The sequence below is a fragment of the Myotis yumanensis genome, unplaced genomic scaffold, assembly GCF_028538775.1.
Source record: "Myotis yumanensis isolate MYYU_CA2020_CCGP unplaced genomic scaffold, mMyoYum1.0.hap1 SCAF_3, whole genome shotgun sequence".
Taxonomy (NCBI): Eukaryota; Metazoa; Chordata; class Mammalia; order Chiroptera; family Vespertilionidae; genus Myotis; species Myotis yumanensis.
The window spans coordinates 74,080,034-74,105,070 of record NW_027223754.1 but is presented as its reverse complement, the minus strand read 5'-3'; the positions used below and the strand labels follow the sequence as shown (position 1 = coordinate 74,105,070).

Sequence of the window (25,037 nt, the reverse complement as noted above, 5' to 3'; positions counted from 1 at the left end):
TATAGAATTGTACCCCTGAAACCTACATAATTTTATTAACAAATGTCACCACATTAAAAAATAAATAATAAAATAAATAACCATTAAGTTTGCTCTTAGGTTCCTACACCAAAATTAATGTGGCCTTTTTGAAATGGGAAATGGAAAGTGTTGAGGCTGTATGCCTGGCTTTGCATGCAGGGACTGCAGTAGACAGTCTCATCCATTGACACTCTCTACAGTTGCAAATGGGGCAGAGGGGCAGGGCTGAGTGCTGCCTGTGGACTCTTCAAATAGGGTCCAAATTGAGTGGTTCAACAGTCACCAGTCACAGCAGGATTGCCGGAAGCTGGTCCATCCTTGCTGCTTGACACAGTCGCTGCAGGAAAGAAACATCTGCACAGCATATGTTTCAATGGACCTGGCATATATAGCTTACTGTTCTTAATATGTTTGCTCCCTTTAGCGCCATGTGTTTTAACCAAGGTCACCTCTCTGAGAAAGGTTGTTTCCCCAGGTGGGGATCTTTCCCTGAGGTTAGGGAGGAGATACAACCCCTTAATTAAGTGCCAGGCGGGTAGTTAAGCTAATAATCTTTACTCCCTGGAATGGAGATAAGAAATGCCCTAACCTTTGTAATAGAAATTGACAGGATTAAAATCGGCTGGTATAAATACGAATGTAACAACACAATAAACATCAGAACCTCATCAGTTCCTAACCAGAGCTTCGACCAGAACTTTGGCTGGAAATCCTGGCTATAGGTCCTGACTAGGCTGCTGATCAACTGAAGGCTGTCTTCGTGTCATTGCTTCTTCGCCGACTCCGTCCACACCTTTGGGGACCCCTGGACCCGCTGGGATTGGACAGTCGGTAGAGATGAGACTCTTAATCTCAGGGTCGTAGGTTCGTGCCCCACGTTGGGCGCCAGTTGCTGGGGTCCAATCCCAGCGGGTCCAGGGGTCCCCAAAGGTGTGGACGGAGTCGGCGAAGAAGCAATGACACGAAGACAGCCTTCAGTTGATCAGCAGCCTAGTCAGGACCTATAGCCAGGATTTCCAGCCAAAGTTCTGGTCGAAGCTCTGGTTAGGAACTGATGAGGTTCTGATGTTTATTGTGTTGTTACATTCGTATTTATACCAGCCGATTTTAATCCTGTCAATTTCTATTACAAAGGTTAGGGCATTTCTTATCTCCATTCCAGGGAGTAAAGATTATTAGCTTAACTACCCGCCTGGCACTTAATTAAGGGGTTGTATCCCCTCCCTAACCTCAGGGAAAGATCCCCACCTGGGGAAACAACCTTTCTCAGAGAGGTGACCTTGGTTAAAACACATGGCGCTAAAGGGAGCAAACATATTAAGAACAGTATGCTATATATGCCAGGTCCATTGAAACATATGCTGTGCAGATGTTTCTTTCCTGCAGCGACTGTGTCAAGCAGCAAGGATAGACCGGCTTCCGGCACAGGATCACAAGGACAATGTTCAAATGTGTGCAGGAGATGCCACTGCAGGGCTCTGCCTACCCAAATATGAAAGGGCTATTTGCTTGTTCTTTTGGTTGTTTGGTTTTTATAGCTTTACTCTTTTTTTAAAAAAAATTTTCAAACATTTTAAATGCTTCCTTGTAATAAGAACTGCCAATCTTCTGTATAAAAATAGTTCATCTTTAATAATTATATTTTAATATGTATGTAATGGTCTTTTAGTTACAGCCCTAAGATGTGAATAATGTATTTTTTTTAATTTATCTTTATTGTTGAAAAAATTATAGTTGTCCCCCCTTTTTCTACCCACTGACCCTTCCTCCCTACTCCCACCCCTCCTGTGAAGATTGTATTTAAAAACTTTAGCATATATTTTATGGTCGAAAGCTAGTAAAATACAATATCCTCAACCAGTAAAATACACTTCTTTATATAACTTTCTAAATCTGCCTTACATACAGACTTTCAAATACTATATTTGCTTTTATAAGGGAATATACATGACCTACACTTTGAATTAATTCTATCTGGAAAAAAATCACATACAAAGCAGAACTCATTAGTATATATTTTCAAAATCTTCAATTAGAATATGTATTTAGGTTTTGAGTTCAGACCAGTTTAAAATAAATAAGATGAAGGTGTCAGTTTTTCAGTCTATATGAATCTAAATCAGTTGCTTAAGTATACTTCATTTCCTTAAATTCTAGACTAAAACACAACCGATAATGGAAACATTAAGTAACTACCATTGTATTAAGTCATTACATGAGAAGAAAAATGAGCTGAGAAGACTCACATGCTCTCCTCCCCCACGATGCACACTGCGGAGAGGAGCTTCACCACGTCTGTCATCACACTGGGCTGCTGGGGATCGATGGCCCTGGCCAGTAAAGACAGACTCCGCTCTTCACTCATAATTCTTTCTAAACCATACTAGAACATTGTGGAAATAAGAGGTTAAATGTTAACAGTCAGTTTCATAAAATAGTGTTCTGAAGAAAAAGTAGTTATTAAAAAATGTTTATAAGATAATATATTTTTATACTTAGTAAAGAATGTATACACTAACTAATGTATAACATCCTAAAAGAATTCATAGAAATATACACTTTACATCAAGAACTATGAGAATCAACCAAATCCAGAAAACCACTCAAAAGTGATTTTAAAACAACAATGACTGATAATTATTAACATAGATAAGTGACCACTAGAAAAAGAGAGAAGCATACTAAAATGCTGAGAATTCCCAACAGAGACACATAATAAAGAGTCAGATACGGAAGTAGATACTAAGGCCATAAGGATCCTTCATGAGGTAGAAGATCGGTAAGCGATATATGACCATTAATACATGCACAATGACCCAGAGAAATATACTGTGAACTGCATGTGTAGTGTAAAATTTACAAGCAAAAACCCAAACTAGTTTTAATAGAACTATTTCAATATATCCAAAATGTTATCAACATAGAATCAAAATAAAACATTCACTGATGAGACATTTTACTTTTTTTTCCCCTGAGTAATCAAAGTCTAGTATGCATTTTCCACTTATAACACATCTCAGCTCAGACTAGCCACATACATACAGCAACCACATTATACAGTGTAGGCCAGTGGTTGGCAAACCGCGGCTCGCGAGCCACATGCGGCTCCTTGGCTCCTTGAGTGTGGCTCTTCCACAAAATACCACCTGCGGGCGCGCACGTACAGTGCGATTGAAACTTCATGGCCCATGCACAGAAGTCGGATTTCGGCCTAGGCGAGTCTATTTTGAAGAAGTGGCATTAGAAGAAGTGGGGGGTGTCAGTCAGGTGACGGGAGACGTGGCACAGGCATACCCTAATTAAGTTAATAACAATGTACCTACCTATATAGTTTAAGTTTAAAAAATTTGGCTCTCAAAAGAAATTTCAATCGTTATACTGTTGATATTTGGCTCTGTTGACTAATGAGTTTGCTGACCACTGGTTAGGCCCAGAGAGTAGCCCCTAGTTCATAAAAGGGCAAAAGCTGAAGGATGATATGGGCACATACCATATAGAAACTGCCATAAGGAATATATGTATTCTGATCGAAATAATATTGTATCATCAGAAAAACACTGTAGTTGTAAACACATTATAAAAATGGGATGATTTGGGATAAGGATAAAGTTTGATTGCTACTGCCAAGATGTCAAATCCAATTCGAAGATAAGAAGTGATGTTAATGACTTAATGTTTTAATTTAATGATGTATACATCTCTTAAGGCCCCTTTACAATCTATGGAAGAAAAATATTAAACCATAAAGAATGAAGAGAATCAATAAAACAATGCTATTTATCTACCATGCATCCCAGAGGATCCTCTAAAGCAACGGTTCTCAACCTGTGGGTCAAGACGCCTTTGGGGGTCGAACGACCCTTTCACAGGGGTCGCCTAAGACCATCAGAAAACACATATATAATTACATATTGTTTTTGTGATTAATCACTATACTTTAATTATGTTCAATTTGTAACAATGAAATTGGGGGTCACCACAACATGAGAAACTGTATTAAAGGGTCGCAGCAATAGGAAGGTTGAGAACCACTGCTCTAAAGAGTAAGAAATTGGTTGATTAGTTACTCCTAAGAATTAAAAAGGGCCTTATCCCAATTATAAACCTATGAACTATGGCTCACACTCAAAATTAGTACTAGATATAAATATCAAGGTTGAATCTATAACAAGCTTAGACCAAATGTTTTGAGTGTTATGAAACTTCAGTTATAACTTTCCTACTGTAAATGTCATTTATATAAAGAAACCTTCACCCTATGCTAAAATACTGCATTTGCCTTACACTACTATTTAGGGAACACAGGTACAAAGGAGGAAGGATAAACAAAAGGATCAAAAGCACCAGGAAATGATTTTGGGAAAGACTTTTCAGTCTTGCCCGGCCATTGTGGCTCAGTTGGGAAGAGTCAACCCATGAACCAAGAGGTCACTAGTTCAATTGCTGGTGAGGGCACATGCCTGGGTTTGGGGCTCAATCCCTGATAAGGGGCGTGCAGGAGGCAGCCAATCAATGTTTATCTCTCATTGATGTTTCTATCTCTCTATCCCTTACCCTTCTTCTCTTTCTAAAATCAATAAAAGTATATTTTTTAAGAAGACTTCTCTGCCTTGTTGATGATAAAGAGAAGTTTACAGAAATAACTAGAATGGTCAGGAAATGCTCACTTTTGTGATTGCCATGGCTGTTTCATACCTATAAGAAAAGAATAAAAAGGCAGGCATAGGGCCAGAGACTACATAATATGCCTTGATAATCATTCCAGAAAACTGTCAGAGGCTTACAAAGTACCACTTAGATCCAATTCAAAAAGTCAATCAGTCAAGGATTACCAAGAACCATGGGACTGGCTGTGTCCTAAGAAGCCTGAGGATTGAGAAAAGCTTGCCACCGGCATTTCCCCCTCATTTCCCACCCACCTGGTTATCCTTAGCCAGTGCCTGTCCTTCTGGAAAGATAATCCTGTGGCTCCTCCAACCAAACAAAGAATTTTCATACTGATTTCTCCCAAGTTATACTACCTACCTTCACTGTCAAGCCCTAAACCATCACATATGAAGGGTAGGAGTGTTCTCTGATCTCATAGTTGTAATCACTATCCTGTGATCCCCAAAGCTCCATCACAGGCGCTATTCTCTGATTTTTGCTAATGTAAAAATGTGCAGTTATCATTTTAAGTCTGGAATGAGGCCAGATTATAACTATTCAGTATCTAGAACTAAAGATAGAATTACTGCCCACTTGTGTAAAATTACTCATTCAATTACTTAAAACACAAAGCAAAGGAAAACAAAAAATGTTGACTCTAATCTGTGAGAGAAATAGTCAACTCACCAGTGCTGGCATGGAAAGTGCATTAAATGAAGATTATTATAAGTTTAGAGAGGTGGTGACAAATTGTGGATGATCTAAGGATGTCTCTCCACTGAATGTCAAAGATCCACTCTGGATTATATGAAAATCCATGGGTTCTAACAGGTTCCATCTGCATTCTACACGAGGCCTATTATTACCTAATAGATGGAATCTCAGGACAACGAAGAAGTGTTAGGTAGGGGAAGGTCAATACCTCTTGTACAGGATGCCCAACACTACATGTATACTGGTGCAGAACAAGTCCCCTACCCCTCCCCACCCACACACCAGTGAGTTAATCCCAGTGGCACTGACATTGTGAGGAGTGGGGCTGGCTTCAGGAGTAAAGCACCCTTGCTAGGGGCGTACAACTCAAAGCCACACGCCAAAATTTAACTGACCAGAAGGAAGCCCCTCTTCTTATTACCTTTTAATTTAAATAAATTAACTTTTCATCCAAACTTTTATTTTCTTACTAATATTCACAATCTTTTTCCATTTAAAAATATTAGTTAGTCCATGCTCTCGCTGGTTTGGCTCAGTGGATAGAGCACTGTACTGCAGACTGAAGGATCCTGGATTAGATTCCGGTCAAGGGCACATGCCCGGGTTGTGGGCTAGATCCCCAGTAGGGGGCATGCAGAAGGAAGCCAATCAATGGTTCTCTCTCATCATTGATGTTTATCTCTCTCTCTCCCTCTCCTTTCCTCTCTGAAATCAATAAAAATATTAAATATATATATATGTGTGTGTTAGTCCAATATAGAGTTATAAGAAATTCACTTTCATATGATATTATCAAATTTGCTTATTAATTATATACACAATTACTAGTACAAAATAAGGTACCACATTTTTGCCTCCTAAAAAATACACTGGTCATCATTCAGGGACCTCTTACAAAGACTGCTCAGTGAGGTATAGGGAAAATCACCAACAGGCCTTGGGAAAAAATAAAAACCTTTATCAAAAATTTTAGACAGTATATATGATACTAATTATAAGTGTCAATAACTTAACTTTTCATTCTTATTAGCACAAGTGCTATCAATAAATACAAATAGCAATTATTTCAGCTCACATATACAAACTCTAAGCAACACAATGTTATTTTAAGAAGTTACATTATATTCACTAGAATATAAATACAAACTTTAATTCTTCTCTAATTCAGTCTCACATCAAGTAGAAATACTGTCTTCAATACGCCATCTCACTTTAAGCATGATACACTTTTCAAATTCAAATTATGATGTACCTACCCCTCTGGTTTAAAAAAAGGTTTCTGGATTTTCTCTACTCTCAGACTTTCCAGTACTAGTGAAATCTTCAATTTCTATATTTTCACTTTAAAAGGAGCCCATAAAGCACTACTATGTACTCACAATGGGAAAAGCCCTCTCCCTGCTGTTTCTGAGTCTTTTATTCATTTATTCTTACAACATATTTTACAAAATATCTAAAACCTACTTCTCACAGAACAAAAAAAAGACTTGTGATTGCTATGTCCCTTGAAAATCTTATTATAAGGGGGAAGAAAGGAGGAAAATATTTCATTGGTTAAAAATAGAAAACTTAGCTTCAGAAATGCCGAAAAATACATAAATAATTCAGTAAAATAAAAATAATTAGAAAACATAAATATTTGCTACATTTAGGAAAAAATATATAAAATAATGTTAATAATTTAAATGTTAATACTTAGGTGTAAAGTCTCCTAAAGGTTTATTCTAAACATGAGAATAAGGCAAAATATTAAAAATAAAATTAATCAGAAATATAAAAAGTTTTGCTATAAACCACAAATCATCATACCACCATAAGTACAATCTCCTCTCCAGCTCCTAAAACCACTATCATTACTTACACATCCTGAGGTAAATGTGTTTAGATACTGGAGCTAAAGATATAGCATGGGATAGAGAAATTTCTTCAATTAACAGTGTAAATCAAGCATGTCAAATTCACGGCTCATGGGCCGCATGCGACCACAAGGAATATTTTTGCAGCACAGCAAATATAACAGTATGTAAGAAACATCTTAATAAAAATTTCATAACTTAATTTTTACAATATCCTGTTATACATAATTATTAATGAACTACAATGTTCGCTAATGACTGATTACTACAATCGTGTTGCATACATTTCCCTTACACACTTTATGCACAGGCGCACCATTTCTCTCCACTAATTCTAGCAGGGAATATTTTAGCAGCCAATTGCCACGTCCGTCATTAGTCTTGTACTGACTTGTTTGGTGTGCGCAACAGGAAATAGTTCACTTTCAGAGAACAGGAAAAATAGGTTTATTTGCGTTATTCAGTGTCTGGTAAGTTAATGTTCAAGAAAAAAATATTAATTTTTATTAAAATGTTCTATTATTTTATGTTAATGATTATTCATTTATTTCAGCCCTTTGTATTCAGCATGTGTCTATCGAAATAAACCTATGTTTCTATAAAAATGAAAGTTTTGTTTTTTTTTGCAGCCCACATAAACTTAAACCTTATTTGTTTGGCCTGTGTTAGCCTTTGAGTTTGACATACTTGGTATAAATGAAACACTGTTCAGAAATCCTAACTTCAGTAAAGAGCTTAAAGTGTTTCTTCTAATGTATTCACTTTAAATACGCAAACTCTACAGACCTGTCATATTACTCTTCGTCTGAATAGTACTTGTATTAAGCATCACTGCCCCATTTCTGGGACCTGTATATCCACTTTTGCTACCTGCATTGTAGAGGTAGATCCATAAACTATAAAATTAAGTCTTTCCAAATTGATTTTTTGGTAATAAATATTACTGCTGACCACATTTAATAACCATACATGATTTCAAAACTGATTAATGCTACAGTTCTGAAAATTAAAAGAGAGAAATAGAGGGAGTAGAGGGAATGGGTGAGAAGGAAAGGGAAGAACAAAAAGGATAGAAAGGGAAGGAGGGAAGGAGGAAAGAAAGGAGAGAAAATTAATCTACACATGAGGAGTTAAGTGCCAGAAGAAGGTCCATTCATACCCAAGTTTCTCTGCTGGGTGATAGCTGATTTTCAAACAATTCTGTACTTTTTCCAGTGTGTACTAAACAGCACATTAAATCAACACATCACTTACGTGTAAATTCTTTATCACATAACTCTAATTCTTAAAAATTCTAGAAGAACTGGAGGAAAATGAATACATTATGATTAATCATGTAATACCTGTGTATTCATCAAAGCCTTTAAACACTGTATGACTCTGTGCTGATTCTTCTTAACAATGGTTTCTTGTCTGTATTGGCATAAAAGATATCACTGTTAGAATTATAAATGGACATGCAAATGTAGCTTAAGTGAAAATAATTAGCAACACTTACATTTTGCTACTAATCAGTTTTTCCAAAATGTCCAGTAATAATCCGAGCCCCTCACGTCCAAAGCTCTCCACCCAACTAAAAAATAGAGGAAAGAGGTAGTTATGCATTAAGTCAGTATTCAAAGTTTGGCATAATACAATAATACTATCACAAATATTTTACAACTGTTATATTCGACTCAAAACCACAATGTAAGAACACCTTGTACAAAAATCATTCATAATTCATAGTCTTATTTGTGACAGAAGGAGCAAAAATGGGATAAGTCAGTGGTATGCATCCTTATAAATGTTAAGAATTTTCTAAGTTTCAAAGTTCAATTGGTTTTTTTAAAAAACTTCTAGTTATTTTTAAGTGCATATTTTCATCCTGACCAAACCACCTCTATACTCCCATAAATCCACAGATATAGTCAGTCACAGTACTGCATGTAATTAGGACATTACTGCCAATAGACAACAACTCACCTTGGTTATAGAAAAACTACCTTCATAGAAAAAAATACAATTTTTCAGTGGTGATTTAGAAAGCCTAAGTCAATAAATAAAATGGTAACAATCTCTTTAAAAAAGTGGAGAAGAAAAAGATATGTGTGTATATTTCTTTGTATACATGTGTTTGTGTGTGTGTTTGTGTGTATGATTTGTGTGTCTATGTGTGTGGCCTTTGAAAAATGGAATGTTAAAAACAAAATTTCATCCAATAATGAAAAACAGCACATTATAAACAATAAAAACCAAGTTTAAATCATATACCAGGATATAATAACATTTTCTTACTTAAAATACAATCCTATATAATAAAAAGGTAATTTGCAAATTGACCCTAACGGCAGAATAACCAGAACGACCGCTGGACCAGTCACTATGTCAGACACCGATCACCCAATGGCAAATGGGGAACTGTGGGTGCAGGGCTGGCTGCGGGCAGCTGGGGAAGATGGCCCTGATCGCAGGCCAGGCCTACGGACCATAACTGCATATGAATTTCGTGTGCTGGGCCTCTAGTATAATATAGCCCATGAAAATAAGGGTAAAAACCAAATGCAACATTTTATATAAAAAATAAAAATATTTAAAAATTCACCTTCATTTTGCACCCATCTATGAACACAGCTTAATCACCTATTAATCCTCAGAATTTCTGATTTTAGCTCCCCCTTCAAAAAAAAGCAATTTGCGATTTAGATTGGCAGACTCTTGTCAGATTATTTTTACTCATCTCTTTTCTGTGAAAACCATGGAATAACTATTCAATAATGCAGTTAAATGGTAAAGATACTCCCCTGTAAAAAACATGGAAGATCATTATCATAGTTAAGGGGGGAAAAGTTAAATAGAAGTTGGTGTTTCCAAAACAGAATGCTACTTCAAAAGTGAAGTTTACTCTGCACTACCAGCAACAGACATTACCTGTAGGCATTTCAATTCCTGCTTTTATGTTTCTTGAAAACCCCTACGGCATCCCATTAACTGTTTGCCTTGTTGACCCCTATTCTGTATTTATTCTTATTTCACATGCGGCAGGGAAGCTTGAAATCAAACACATCAGGAGGAATTGGAGAGTTTTCTTGGGTTGGCACTGAGATGTGTGGACATCAGGCCCTCCTGTGTTAGTACCTCACAGTGGGACTTCAGTGTTTTAAGTAAATTGTCAACAATCTCATATTCAAAAGTATATCTATAAAGACATTCTGAAGCTAATATAAATGGTTTAGGATGATTCATACTACTATCACCTTCAATCATTGTGGACAATAAAGTTACTATTCCTAAAACTGCCTTATGCCAAAATACACAAATTATGCTAATATAACAAAAAGACTTTGTTGCATTTAATATGCTTATCTGGAAGTCTACTATAAAATTTAGAAAGCATATCAATCCAGAGAATTCAAGATATGTCTTCTGGTCAGAGTGATTAATAATAGAACATAGCTATTTTAAAAATTTATCACCACTAATATAACAACTATGACAAGAATATTGAAGCCCACAGAAGTTCTCAAATCAACTATTTCTGAACCCACTAGATACCTCTCTTCTACATTGTAGAATATGAATCATTAAAGTAAAACTTACAGCCCTAGCTGGTTTGGCTCAGTGGATAGATCGTCAGCCTTTGGACTAAAGGGTCCTGGGTTCAATTCCGGTCAAAAGCACATGCCCAGGTTGCGGGCTCAATCCCCAGTAGGGGGCGTGCAGGAGGCAGCCAATCAATGATACTCATCATTGATGTTTCTATCTCTCTCCCCCTTCCCCTTCCTCTCTGAAATCAATAATATATATTTTTATAGTAAAACTTACATCCATTCATGCCTATTACACATAAACTAATTCTCTATAAAACAAAGTTGAATATAAAGAGGCATCATACCTAAGAATTTTATATTACACTCTTTTAAATCATGGTGGGAAGTAATTTATCAACAACCATAAAATCAGAGGTTGGCAACAGTCTTATCAAAGGCAACTTACATTTTACATTTCATAAAACATAAAAACAAGAAAAGTGGAACAGGGTGTGAAGAGAGGAAACTAGGATGCCTGATAACAAAAGAAACACTATAATTTTTAAACACAAAAAGGAAGCTGATGAATGTATTCATTGAAAAATAATCAAACACAAAATAAATAGGCATAAAAAGTCTCCCTGTTTTCCAAAAAAATATGCAAGGCCAACATACTGTTGTACTAACAAGTTGTCACCCACAATCCCCTTCTCTCAAAACCTTCTCCCCCACCCCTACTATTTTCAGCAATATGATTTTTAAGAATGGGGCAAATATCAGTTCCTATCTCTCTGGAAAAGATGTTCAAGGTAAAAAGTGATATTGAGTAGGTAGGTCTGCAGTCCTGACAGAGGTTTATTGAAATCCATAGCTTTCAACAAAAGTAAAAAATTTCTCATCATCAGTGTAAGAAGCAACCTGGAAAAAAATTATCAACTGATCCATAAATGATCAATCTTCAGGAAACAAAATCTGTATTGTTTATTCTGTGCCTGTCAGCACAGTAGCGCCAGGCATTACGTGGGTTAACTACAAACTGCATTCATGGATGAATAAGCATTGTGCAAATGTTTTTTCCTCATGAACAGAAATGGCATAGAGATTAGTATGGCATTTGTATTGGGGGAAAATTGCTTTAAAAAAAAACAAAAGTAATGTGCTAAGTAATAATTTAACATAAAATCTACCTCTTAAAATTCTTTAACAGGAAATATCAAACCCTTTTCTTGTAATTGCTTCAAGAGAAACTGCTAAATATATTACCATTTAGCACTTCCTAGTAGGAGTCTCAATGTAAGAGAAAAGAAAAGGTGAAGAGGTAACAGAAAGGGGGAGAGGGTAGAACAGGTCTCTAGGATTAAATGTTCAAACCACCTTTAAATGTTCAAAGCAGTTTAGGCTTTCAAATGCAGTAATTACTTCCAGAGACACAGGATGAAAGCAAAAGTGTACAAAGTGGTTTCCAAAGTATTATTGGCTTCATGAAGCAAATACAGTCACCTCATTGAGCAGAAGAGGCAACAGTCAGGTGTCAGCTTTACTTTCTAGCCAAAGAAACAAAGCACTATGAGTGTATGTTTCCCACAGACTAAAGTTCCAGTTATTAGCATCTTCCTAAATGTGCCCTAAGGGAGAGAAAGACAAATGCATCACAGATTGTCAGAGCTGGAATAAAAGCAATCCAGATCTTAAAAGCAATCTTACCTGGCCCATACACCGAGAGAATAGGGACCATTTCTTATTTGTCTTTAAATCTTCAGCACCTGGGACAGACTACACTGAATAAATGGTTTTAGAATGAAACTGAATCTCCTTCCAATTTTATTTAGAAGGAACAGAGAGAGGGAGAGGATAAGGTCACTTAGAAAGAACATCTAGGTCTGTGATGCTCAGGTGTATGCCCTTACTTTACATACACAGAAAAAGGCACAAAGAGATGATGTGTTCCATGCAGCATCACTGAGCCTGCCTCAAACTTCATACCAGGAACATCAATTCTGATTTTGAAAATGGTACTTATCTATACTGAACCTCAGAGGATGAATTTGAAGACTGACACACTTTAGGACTTGATTGACTGCTGTTTGAAGGGTGAAGTTTCATTACTACTAACGTTCACGTGCTCATTAACAAAGTCAGCCAGTCTTTAATAAGGGCTCACTGTGTGCGCGATACTGTACTACATATGCGAAACACAAAAATGAATAAAACATGTTATCTGCAAATGAAAGGATCAGAGACTAGTGGCTGAAACAAATGTTGAGCAAGATTATTTCCATAATGCAATAACAAGTGTTATAATCATGGTGCTAAGGGAACAGAAGGTATAGCATCTACCTCTTGGGAACAAAGCAGCTGGTGTCTGCCCTGAGTCTCGAAGGATGTCATGCAAAGGAAGAGAGGTAACTAGGTAGAAGGAATTACATACTAAGACATTAAATATAAAAGATGGGGTCTGTACTGAGAACCACCGTGGCTATATCAGAGATAAAACCAAGCAGGTAGGAAGAAGTTTGATTTTATAAAAACTATACACAATGCCATGACAATGAAAAGTCATTAAAGGATCAAATGCGTTAGGCAGAGTAATCCCACCTCTGCCTCCCCATAAAAAGATGGCCATGCCCTAACACCAAAACCTATGAATATATAAGCCTGCATTGCAAAGAGGGATGAAAAAGGGAATTGAGGTTGCAGATGGAATTAAAGTTGCTAATCAGATCATTTTAAAATAGGGAAATTACTTATCTAGATGGGTCCAATCTAATTACATGGTTCTTGAAAGCTGAGACACTTTGCTAGCTGGGTAACATGAGAAGAGGAAAAAAATGCAAAATATGAGAAGGACTCAACCTGCCTTCCCAGACTTTTAAGATGGAGAAAGAGAAACATGAGCTAAGGAATGGAGGTAGACTCAAAAAGCTGAACTAGCATGGCTAGTGTCTATCCATGGCTGAGCATCAAGCCATGAACCAGGAGGGCACCAGGATTCCTGATCAGGGCACATGCCCTGGTTGCAGTCTCAGGAGGCAGCCAATCAATGTTTCTCTCTCACCATAGATATTTCTATCTCTCTCTCCCCCTCCCTTCATCTCTCTGAAATCAATAAAAAATAAATTAAATTAAAAAAGCGAAATAACCCTAAATTGATAGCTAACAAGGAAATAGGAATGTCAGTCCTACTACTGCAAAGAATTGAATGCTTCCAACAACTTGAATAACCAAGCAAATGGAGTCGAATCTGTTCATTCATGAACATGGGGTATCTCTCCACTTATTTGGAACTTCTTTGATTTGCTTCATTACTTTGTAGTCTTAAACATAAAAGTCATATACATAATTTTAGATTAGCATCAGAGTATTTGTTTTTGAGTAGTAAATTATGTTTTACAAAAGTTTACTGCTAGTATATGGAAATACAATTGATTTGGTTTTCAGGTAAAAAAAAGACTACCTAACATAAATTTACCCTCTTAATACTTAAGTGTACATAGAGTACAGTATTGTTAACTATATACATCTTATTGTATAGCAGATCTCTAGAACTTTTTCTCTAGAACTTGCAAAATACAATTGATATTTGTTTGTCTTGAATCCTGCAATCTTGCTAATCTCACTGATTAGTTCTAGGATATTTTGTAGAATCTTCTAATTTTTCTATGTAAACAAAAGTACCCCTCTGTATTATTTTCTGAGAATTGTATAATGAAGGGACTCAAAGTGGGATTCTGGAGGCTAGAAACCCAAAAACAAACTGTCAGCAGGCTTGCTCAGAAACTCTGGGTAAGAATCCTTTCTTGCCTCTTCTAGCTTCTGATGGTAGTTGTTTATACAAGATCCCCATGCTTCTATCATAGAATGAATTCCTGTGTGTCTTTTTTCTTCTTATAGAAACATAAATTATATTGGAATAAGAGCCCACCCTACTCCCTTATGACCTAATGTAATTAATTACATCTGCAAAGACCCTCTTTTCAAGTAAGGTCACATTCCAAGGTACTGGAGATTAGGACTTAAATATTACTTTCTGAGGAACACAATTCAATCCACAACATCTATTCCTATTTCCCAATTTGTTTTCATGAATAAGTGTTTCTCTCTCTCTGTCTGTCTCTCCCCCTCCTTTCCACTCTCTCTAAAAATCAATGGGGAAAATATCTTCAGGTAAGGATTAATGAAAAATAAAATAAAATAAATAATAAATAAAAGTGTGTAAACATTATGACAAAAGTACACAAAGGATGCTGAAGGAGGTGACTACCTACAAACCTAGCCTGGAGCTAGAAAAAAAAATACCGAATTAAAGAAAACTATGCCTATAATCTTGACATAGGAAGATGCTGATACATCTTAAGGTTAAAAAGAAGTAGTAAGTTGTAGGAATTCCCTATAAATTTTGGAGTAAACTCTTATTGGAAATATAATTGACAAATATGTTCTCCCATGCAGTGGGCTTTCTTGTTGTTTTGTTGATGGTTTCTTTTGCTGTGCAGAAGCTTTTTATTTTGATGTAGTCCCATTTGTTTATTTACTCTTTAGTCTCCATTGTCCTAGGATCTATACTGGTAAAGATATTGCTACGACAAATGTCTGCTATTTTGCTGCCGATGGCTTCGTCTAAGATTATTATGGTTTCCAGTCTTACATTTTAAGTCCTTTATCAATTTTGAGTTTATTTTTGTGTATGTTTTAAGTTGATGGTCTAGTTTTTTGTGTTTTTTTTTTTTGCATGGATCCATCCTATTTTCCCAACACCATTTATTGAAGAGATTATCCTTTGTATGCTCTTGCCTCCTTTATCAAATATTAGTTGAGCATAATGGCTTGAGTCAATTTTGGGGTTCTCTGTTCTGTTCCATTGGTCTATATGTCTGTTCTTGTGCCAGTACCAGGCAGTTTTGAGAACAGTGGCTTTGTAATATAGCTTGATATCTGGTATTGTGAAACCTCCAACTTTGTGCTTCTTTCTCAAGATTGCTGCAGCTATTTGGGGTCTTTTTTTTATTCCAGATGAATTTTTGGAGAGTTTGTTCTAGATCTTTGAAGTAAGCCATTGATATTTTAACGAGGATTGCATTGAATCTTTAGATTGCTTTGGGTAGAATGGACATTTTAATGATGCTGATTTTACCAATCCATGAACATGGAATATTCTTCCATTTGTTTATGTCTTCCTCCATCTCTTTTTTTAGCGTTCTGTAATTTTCTGAGTACAAGTCCCTTACCTCCTTGGTTAAATTTATTCCTAGGTACATTAATTTTTGTGTTGCAATGGTAAGTGGGATTGTTTTTTTAGTTTTTCTTTCTGTGGGTTCATTATTGGTGTATAAAAAAGCCATAGATTTCTGGGTGTTAATTTTGTATCCTGCTACATTGCCAAATTCATTTATTAAGTCTAGTAGTTTTATGATGGAGTCAAAAGGAAGATAAGCAATCCAATCAAAAAATGGGCAAAGGACCTAAATAGACACCTTTCGAAAGAGGACATACGGGAGGCCAAGAGACATGAAAATATACTCAAAGTCACTAATCATCTGAGAGATGCAAATCAAAACAACAATGAAGTATCATCTCACACCTGTTAGAATGGCTATGATCAACAAATCAAAAACAACAAGTGCTGGCGAGGATATGGAGAAAAAGGAACCCTCCTGCACTGCTGGTGGGAATGCAGATTGGTACAGCCACTGTGGAAAACAGTATGGCATTTCCTCAAAAACTTAAAAGTGGAACTTCCATTTAACCCAGTAATCCCACTTCTAGGAATATAACCCAAGAAAACAGAAACACCAATCGGAAAGGATATATGCACCCCTATGTTCATAGCAGCACAATTTACAATAGCTAAGATTTGGAAACAGCCTAAGTGCCCATCAGCAGATGAGTGGATTAGAAAATTATGGTACATCTACACAATGGAATACTACACCGCTGTAAAAAATAAGGAATTCTTACCATATGCAACAGCATTGGAACTAGAGAGCATTATGCTAAGTGAAATAAGCCAGTCAGAGAAAGATAAATATCACATGATCTCACTCATTTGTGAAATATAGTGAACAACATAAACTAAAGAACAAAAACAGAACCATAGTCATAGAAGCATCGAATAGACTGTCCAACCTATGAGGGAAGGCGGGAGGTGAGGGGTTAAGAAATCAACCAAAGGACTTGTTATGCATGCATATGAGCATAACCAATGGACACAGAATGGGAAGGGGGGCATGTGCTGGGGGTTGGGGATGGCCGGGGAGAGGTCAATGGGGGAAAAAGGAGAATTATATAATACATTAAAGAATAAAGAACTTTAAAAAAAGTAGTAATGTGTATTTTTTATTTTTGTTCAAAATATGTTTTTGTGCATTTCAAAAAATGTGTGCATGTACATGGTGCTATACAAACACATTCTTAGTCATTTTCTACTTAATCAACTCATTCAATTACCTGCTGGTTTCCATTCCATGTGTGAAACACTAATACCCATAGCATAATGAACACTCAAGGCTAATGTTCTACTCTTTCATACATTCATTTGCTTCTGCTCCCACCAAGAATCAGTTGGGTTCATTTCCAAACCAATGCAAGGATCACAATGCATTATGGGTTTGTTTTATGCAATCAGCCTGGACCTACTCCAAGAAAAGGTCTAGGCTCCTTAACAAATGTTCAGAGAAAATTAAAATGAATATTTATATTTTAAATAAATAAATAAAAATATTTAGGTATATTTGAGTCACTTATTTTATGATTTCCTGCTTTAACTAACATTACTAACAAACAACCCTGGCCAGGGGACTCAGTCAGTTGGAGCAGCATCTTACACCAAAGGGTTTCAAGTTCAATTTCCAGTCAGGCATATACCTACGTTGTGAGTTCAATACCCAGTCGGGCACATACGGGAAGCAATCTGATCAATATTTCTCTCTCACATCTCTCTCTGTCTCTCTCTTCTCTTCCTTCTCTCTAAAATCAATGAAAATGTATCCTCCTCAGGTAAATAAAAAAAAAAAAAAAAAGCTAACGGCATTAAACAAGAGGACACTTCCTCAAGTGGACACACACTTCCACCCAAGAAATTATAGTGCCTTTCTAAATAGGTGATATTACACATTTTTTCATTTTACTTTTGTGTATGATCGTATTTTCTTGTAGTGAACCTACATTTTTTATAATAAGAAAAGTATTTTTAATTATCCAAAATAATCTTACATAAATGCCTAGGGAAGCAGAAAGGTATTTTGCTAAAATTCAATATGAGAAGCTTCTTGAAAGAGAAAAAATATATCACTGATCACATGTGACAAAGTAACAAATTTCATACCTTAAACTTAGAAGGTCAGCTTTAATACTCTGTATAATATCCAGATCCAATTTACATTCCCCTGTCAGAGCAATATATCACCAATGCCAAATATAATTATAGCTTATTTTAAACTTTTATTTTCACCTACTCTTAGCAAGGTGACTAAATACTTAGAATGAACGGGGGGGGGGGGGGGGGGGGAGACAAGATGAGTACACAGCAATCAACATGCCTGGTAGGGCAAAAGAAACATACACCAACATCCCAATTAATGGCTTATTCACAAAAATCACACTAAATCATTCAGCCAGACAAGGAATTCAATAATTAAATATTAGCCTGATTGTAAAATCTGTCAAACTTCAAAATACAATCTTTAAGTTTGTATACTTTCTAGAAATTTACTTTTAAAAGAAATTATGTATTTAAAATTAGTGGTGTATTCTCATTTCTAATATTATATGAGATAGTAGAATAATAACTGAGTAGTTCATTCTCCTAGTTACTTTTTAGCCATAACATATTCAAAGGTATAAAATATCTAGAAAAAGTATCCCAAATAAAATAAAAAGAAAACCAGATTAACTGCAATGATGAAAAACAAAACACCTATATATGAAACATAAATTCTTGATGTTTAGATGAAAAGATAGTAAAAAAAACCACAAACTATGGATTTAAAATAACATATACTCATATATGTTCCTCTAATTAAAACTGAAGTCCACTGTTAAAGGAAACATATAAAAGAAAACAAAATAGATTGAAACATATTAAATATCAATAAGTACATTTCTTAGTATCAAATCAAAGGTATCGTTACTTCAGGAAAGCATTAACTAAATTATCATTTTAAATACTGACTACAGTTGACCCTTGAACAATTCAATTCAGGGGTGAGGGTTGCAGAGTTAAAAATCCACATACAACTTCTGATTCCCCCAGAACTTACCTACTAATAGCCTACTGTTGACTGGAAGCCTTACAGATAATATGAACAGTCAATTAACACATATTTTGTATTATTATATTTAACACATACTATGTTATTAAAATTAGAAAAATATTAAGAAAATCATAAGAAAGATAAATTATGTTTACAGTACTGTACACTTCCATTTTTTAAAATCCAGGTATACATGGACCCATGTAGTTCAAATCCCTGCTGTTCCAAATTAACTATCATTTTCCAACCAGTATATGGGGAAAGAAAAAATATGATCACATTGCTATCACCTGTTCCCACGATCTGTTCCTACCCTAAATACTTGCTAATACTACCCATGGCGGAACCATAGGTCAGATCAGTCCATAAACTTAAGTCCATAATCTGCCCTTGATTCTATCAAATTCATTGCTAGACCTTCACTCATAATATTGCCTTATCTTTCAAGGGCCAATTCAAGTTTCCGTATTCTTTGAACTCTCGATAATTTAAGTTTCTCCATTTGCTCACTGGGTTCCACACCCTCGACCCAAGATATCGCTCTAGTTATTGGCCATTTCTCTCCTTCCTTTTATAGCAAAATATCTCAACTTATTTCATGACAAGCATGATCAGTATTACTTCACCATCCATTCATTCATTCTCACTTCAATCTGGTTTCTGCCACCCAGACTCCAAAAAATTGTTTTCTCAAGTTCACCAACAACCCACCTCTTGTCAATTCTGGCCCTATTATCTTGCCCCACTTCTCAGTAGCATTCTGTGTAGTTTCCACTCTCTTTTTTTGAAATACTCTTCCTCTCTTAGGCTCAGATTTTTGGGTTCTTCTCCTCCCCACAGACTGCTCCTCAATCTGTTTTCCTGGTTTCTGCTGCCCTAATGGACCATGGCTGGAGTTCCTCAAAGCTTGTTCTGGGCACTCTTCTGTATCTTTCTATCATCTTTGCACACACACGCCACCCCAGGGTCTCAGCCATTCTCAGGGCTTTATGTACTAGCATAATCTATATCCTATATAATAAAAGGCTAATATGCAAATAGACCCAACGGCGGAACAACAGAAACCAAACAACTGGTCACTATGATGTGCACTGACCACAAGGGGGTGTGTGCGGAACATGGCGGGCATTGGCAGCAGCAGGATAGTGGGGCAGTGAGTGGGGGTGGCAGACCAAGGCAGGGCATTGGTCGCCATCATCGGGGAGAGCCTCTGGTGGTTACTGAAAATTCTTTGCTCCGGCGCACCGTGATTCCGCCCGGCACTCGCACCTGCTGCCAGTGCCAGAGCTGCCGCTCGCACCCACTGCCAGCGCCGGCCCTGCTCACACCCACAGCCAGCACCAGAGACGCCGCTCACACCCGATGCCAATGCCCGGCGTCGGTCCCAATCACTCAGCGCCATCAGCAAGTGCGAGCGGTGGCTGCCAGCCGTGATCGCCCTGAGGGCTTCTCCACTTCCCCCTGCTCCTGAGGGGCGATTGGGGCAGCAGCCGCCACTCACACCCGCTGACGGCACCGGCCCTGCTCGCACCCGCTACTGGTGCTGGCCCCAATTGCTCTGCACCATCAGCTGATGCAAGTGGGGCCGGCGCCAGCACATGGGAGTGGCAGTGGCGGGAGCGGGGCTGCTGGCAGACAGGAGACCAGGGGCCGTGGCAGCAGGGGCTGGGTGGGGGCACAGAGGATGGGCCAAGACCTTGTGCCTACCATAGCCTCGCATCCCACAGTTCCTATCAAGGTCCATGAATTTGTGCACTGGGCCCTTAGTATCTACACTAATAAAAGAGAAACATGCAAATTGGTGTCACTCCACTAGGCCCACCAGCCAATCAGAGCGACTATGCAAATTAACCCAACAAAGATGGCGGTTAATTTGCAAACACAGGCACGGAGTGACGACTGAAGGCTCTGGTTGGAGTGAAGACTGAAGACTGAAGACGTAGCGGAGAAGCCAAGCCTCGTCGCAGCCGGAAAGGAGAAGCCAAGCCTCACTGCGGCTGGACCAAAGCCCTGGGTCCCGGGTGCCAGAGGCAGCCAGGGGAAGGAAGGCCTATTGCATGAATCTCTTCGTGCAACGGGCCTCTAGTATATATATAAATGGCTAAGCGAACAGCTGGTAGCTATGACACGCACTGACCACCGGCAGGCAGACGCTCAATGCATGAGCTGCTGAGCAACAGCAACTTTGCAGAGTGCCCTCTCACACTCCAGGACTCCTTGGAGGATGTCAGACTGCTGGTTTCAGGCCAATCCCTGCAGGCCAAGCCAAGGGACCCCACCTGACGGAGGGACCCTGCTCACTCCATAGTTCCCCTTTGAGCCCCAGCGCCATCCCAGATGCAGCCAGTTGGGGAAGGACCACAGGAGGTTGGCTCCAAGGCGTGTCCGACCCATCTTGCCCAGTCCCACCCTGCTGGCCACCTTCTAATTAATTTCAATGTACACGAATCTGTGCACCGGGCCTCTAGTCCACATATAAAGAACAGGTAAGTGCCTCCTCATTTCTCCACTGAGCTCCAGATTCACATTTACAGCAGCTTGCTTGATATCACACACTGTGAAACTCTAGACATATCCAACTTAACATGTGTAAAGGAGATATTTTGGTTTTCTTCTTCAAAATGCAAAAAACCAGTAACAATAATCATCCTCTTCCATCCCAGTTAATGGGACAACTATCCACGTATTTGTTCAGGTCAAAAACCTAGCTGTGTCAAGCCAGTGTGGCTCAGTGGTTGAACGTTGACCCATGAACCTCGACCCATGAACCAAGAGGTCCCAGTTCGATTCCCAGTCAGGGCACATGCCTGGGTTGTGATCTCATCCCTAGTAGGGGGTTTGTGGGATGCAGCCGATCAGGTGTGTCTATCTTTCTATCTCTCTCTCTAAAATCAAGAAAAACATATTTTTATTAAAAAAACAAAAACCTAGGTGTCATTTTTGACTCACTCACCACATCCAATCCATCAACACGTCCTACAAGTCTGTACCTCAAAGTTACCTGCAAAATCCACCCAATCCTCACCCCACCACTACTGCAATCCTTATCCCAGCTACCCTTACTCCTGTGACTTCTGCCATAATCTCTGTCTCAGCTCCCAGTCTACTCTTTCCTCCCTTCAACCCATTCTCCCAATAGTGTCTTTGAAACAAGTAAGCTGAAAATGTCATTTCTTGCATCAAGCTCTTCAATAGCCACTTATTGGAATAAAAATCCGATATCCCCCTATGACTTTAAGACCCTTTACAGCCTGGCCACCGGCCACTTCTCTGCTGGTTCCATCTTCCTGCCACATATTTCTCGACCTCAGGATCTCTGCTGCCCACTGTATGCTCCAGGCCTAAGCTTCTCTTAACTAGTTCCTTGTCATTTTAGTCTTAAACTTCACCAACTCAGATTTTCTCTTGGATCTAAAAACTCTCTATCCATTACTCTAAGTGCCTTATTTTTTCTTGATTGAAGTGATTATATCTTTTGTTTTCTTTATTTACTTATTTGTCTTAAGTCTCCCCTCCTCCCATATACCTCATTACTGTGGTACCTAGCATGGCACCTGTGAATACTTATTGCGCAGATAGACTGACAAATACATCCTCTGCTTTATTCCAGTGGCATGTTATCTGCACCACATACTTGAGAATTTAGTTAGATAAGAGCTGGTGGTACCATTTATTCTTTAATGTATGTTAGATGTTTCTCTCCAAATGGAATCTCGTTATGTAAGACAGGGAGAAGCCCCTGTTCCTCTTCTAGTCTTCCAAAAGCGACATGTTTAAAGATATCTGAAATACTTGACTAACTAAAAAATGAGCAGTGCAGGCTCATGCATTTCGATTTATTTTTTTCTTTACTTTTCCCATCCTCTTGTTACTATTTTATCCATTTAACACACTCTCTGGTTTTTGTTGTTGTGTTGTTTTTGTTTTTCTTTGTTAATCTTCACCCAAGAATATTTTTCCATTGCTCTTTAGAGAGAGTGGAAGGGAGAGGTTAGAGACAGAGAGAAAAATCAATGTAAGAGAGACACATCTAGTGGTTGCTTCCTGCATGCACCCCAACCAGGGCCAGGGAACCTGCAACCAAGGTATGTGCCCTTGACCAGAATCAAACCTAGGACCTTTCAGTCCAAGGGCCATTGCTCTATCCACTGAACCAAACTGGCTAGGGCCACACACACTATTTTTCTCTACTGAGTCCCACATTCAGATTCCACAGCAACATAATAGTCCTCCTCCTCAGAAATTCATAGCACAGGGAAGAAAGCAGCTACACCTAGAGATACTCAAAAGGGCAAAGTCTCAAAATGATTACACAGGGAAACTGCATGACTTTCTGAACTCTAAAACCATGTTGGTCAAAAGGGTAGCCACTAGCGACTTACATTTAAATTCCATTCCTGAGTCACCTTAACCAAGCTTAAAGTGCTCAATCGCCACACGTGGACAGTGCAGACACAGAACATTCCCATCACAATACAAGTTCTCCTGGACTTCCGCATGAAAGAGCCCGATTTCTCCCTAGCCCTGCACAGCCACTCCAGGGAACCTCACTGGATAACCCTAATGGGGGTATTTCTTTCCTGCTATCTTTAATGAATTTTAACATATGAAACATGTTTAACATATGAAAACTATAGCTATTTCTTTCTGACATATAACCTCTTGTAACAAAAAAGACTTGAAATTAATGGATAATATTGATGGGAATTGACTTATACTCTGTAAGATCTTCTGAATCATAAAAATTAAGACTTCCTTCTATTACCAATATATTATGCCTCCCTTTGTATCAAGGCCTTTCTTTTGCATAAATATGTATTTCTTCATATAGAGCTTTGTCAGGGAATACCAAGAAAATTGTCATATGTTAAATCCTTTCCTTAACTCACCTGGAAATACACTAACATATAGTAACAGGTCCCAAAAAATTAGTCTAAGGAAGACACACTATGGACTCTTTGTATGTAGGACACTAAATAACTAGGAGCTTCAGTGCCTGCCGTGCAATAATTTCTCCATTGAAAAAAATATATGTTCGCCAAAGAAACCAAAATATTCGGTAAATCATTTCATACTGATAGCTGTTACAGATTTGAACACATAAGGTTTACATTCCCAGAAAACACAATAATCATTGAAAAGAAAGGAAGTTTCTTATATTTCACCTTTATATCCATGAGAAATTGTGTAAGTTTACTACCAGTATTTTTTCCCAAATTGTTGACATAACACTATCATTTTTATCTTTTAAACTGTAAATTTATCTGCTTAAATATTTAGTGTTCTGTCACATATTCTTCCTTTAATACATAACTATCAAACTACTCTATTTTTAAAATGAAGATTTAAGACCCTATATTACATTGTGACTGACTTTACATTTCAATGGGACATTTTCATTAAAAAAAATTTAATCTTGGCTATTCAAACAACAATTTATATTTCATTTTCAATAGACTGGAAGATATTTATTTTTAAATAGATTTGGAACACTTTAAAAATCTAAAACCTTCCAAATCAAGTATAAATTGATTTACACAGCTATTAGTCATCAGGTACAGAAATATATGTTTCTCTGTTAAAAAGCAATTATTACATTTTCAATGTACTCGTATTATTAAGTTTGCATTCAAAGTCAAAGCTTTTAAGATATAGGTAAAGTTAACTTGGAAACCAAGTAATTATAACACATTTTAATACATCTACAAACCAAAACCAAACTATACTTTGAATGACAGTACAAAAAATAGAAAGCCTCCTACCAGAACATTCAGTCTCCTAGAGAATCTCAGAAAAATTACACCAGCTTTAGAAGGATTGTGAAAGCACTGGAGAGTACTAGCTTGCCCGTGAACAATATCAAGTTAGTACTCCTTCGAAAACATTAATAGCTATTTTTTTCCAGGGCATTCTTCATTAATATTTCATTCAATTAAAATATTTTGGAAAGGAGATAAAAAAATAACCTAAAATTAGAGGACATTTTCAACAATTATTTATTTAATAAGTAATATCAAATGTCAAAACAGTTATGGACCCTG

At 37.4% G+C, this 25,037-nt stretch overlaps 1 protein-coding gene across 1 annotated transcript in view; it reads right to left on the bottom strand.

Moving 5' to 3' along the window:
* Positions 1-25,037, bottom strand: part of DIAPH3 (diaphanous related formin 3) — a 531,965-nt gene that overhangs the window by 378,316 nt on the left and 128,612 nt on the right. Inside the window, exons 6-8 of the mRNA XM_070408978.1 lie at positions 8,737-8,811; positions 8,582-8,651; positions 2,268-2,404 (exon numbers count right to left, since the gene is read on the bottom strand). Coding sequence (XP_070265079.1) covers positions 2,268-2,404; positions 8,582-8,651; positions 8,737-8,811 — 282 coding nt within the window. The remainder of the gene's footprint in view (positions 1-2,267; positions 2,405-8,581; positions 8,652-8,736; positions 8,812-25,037) is intronic.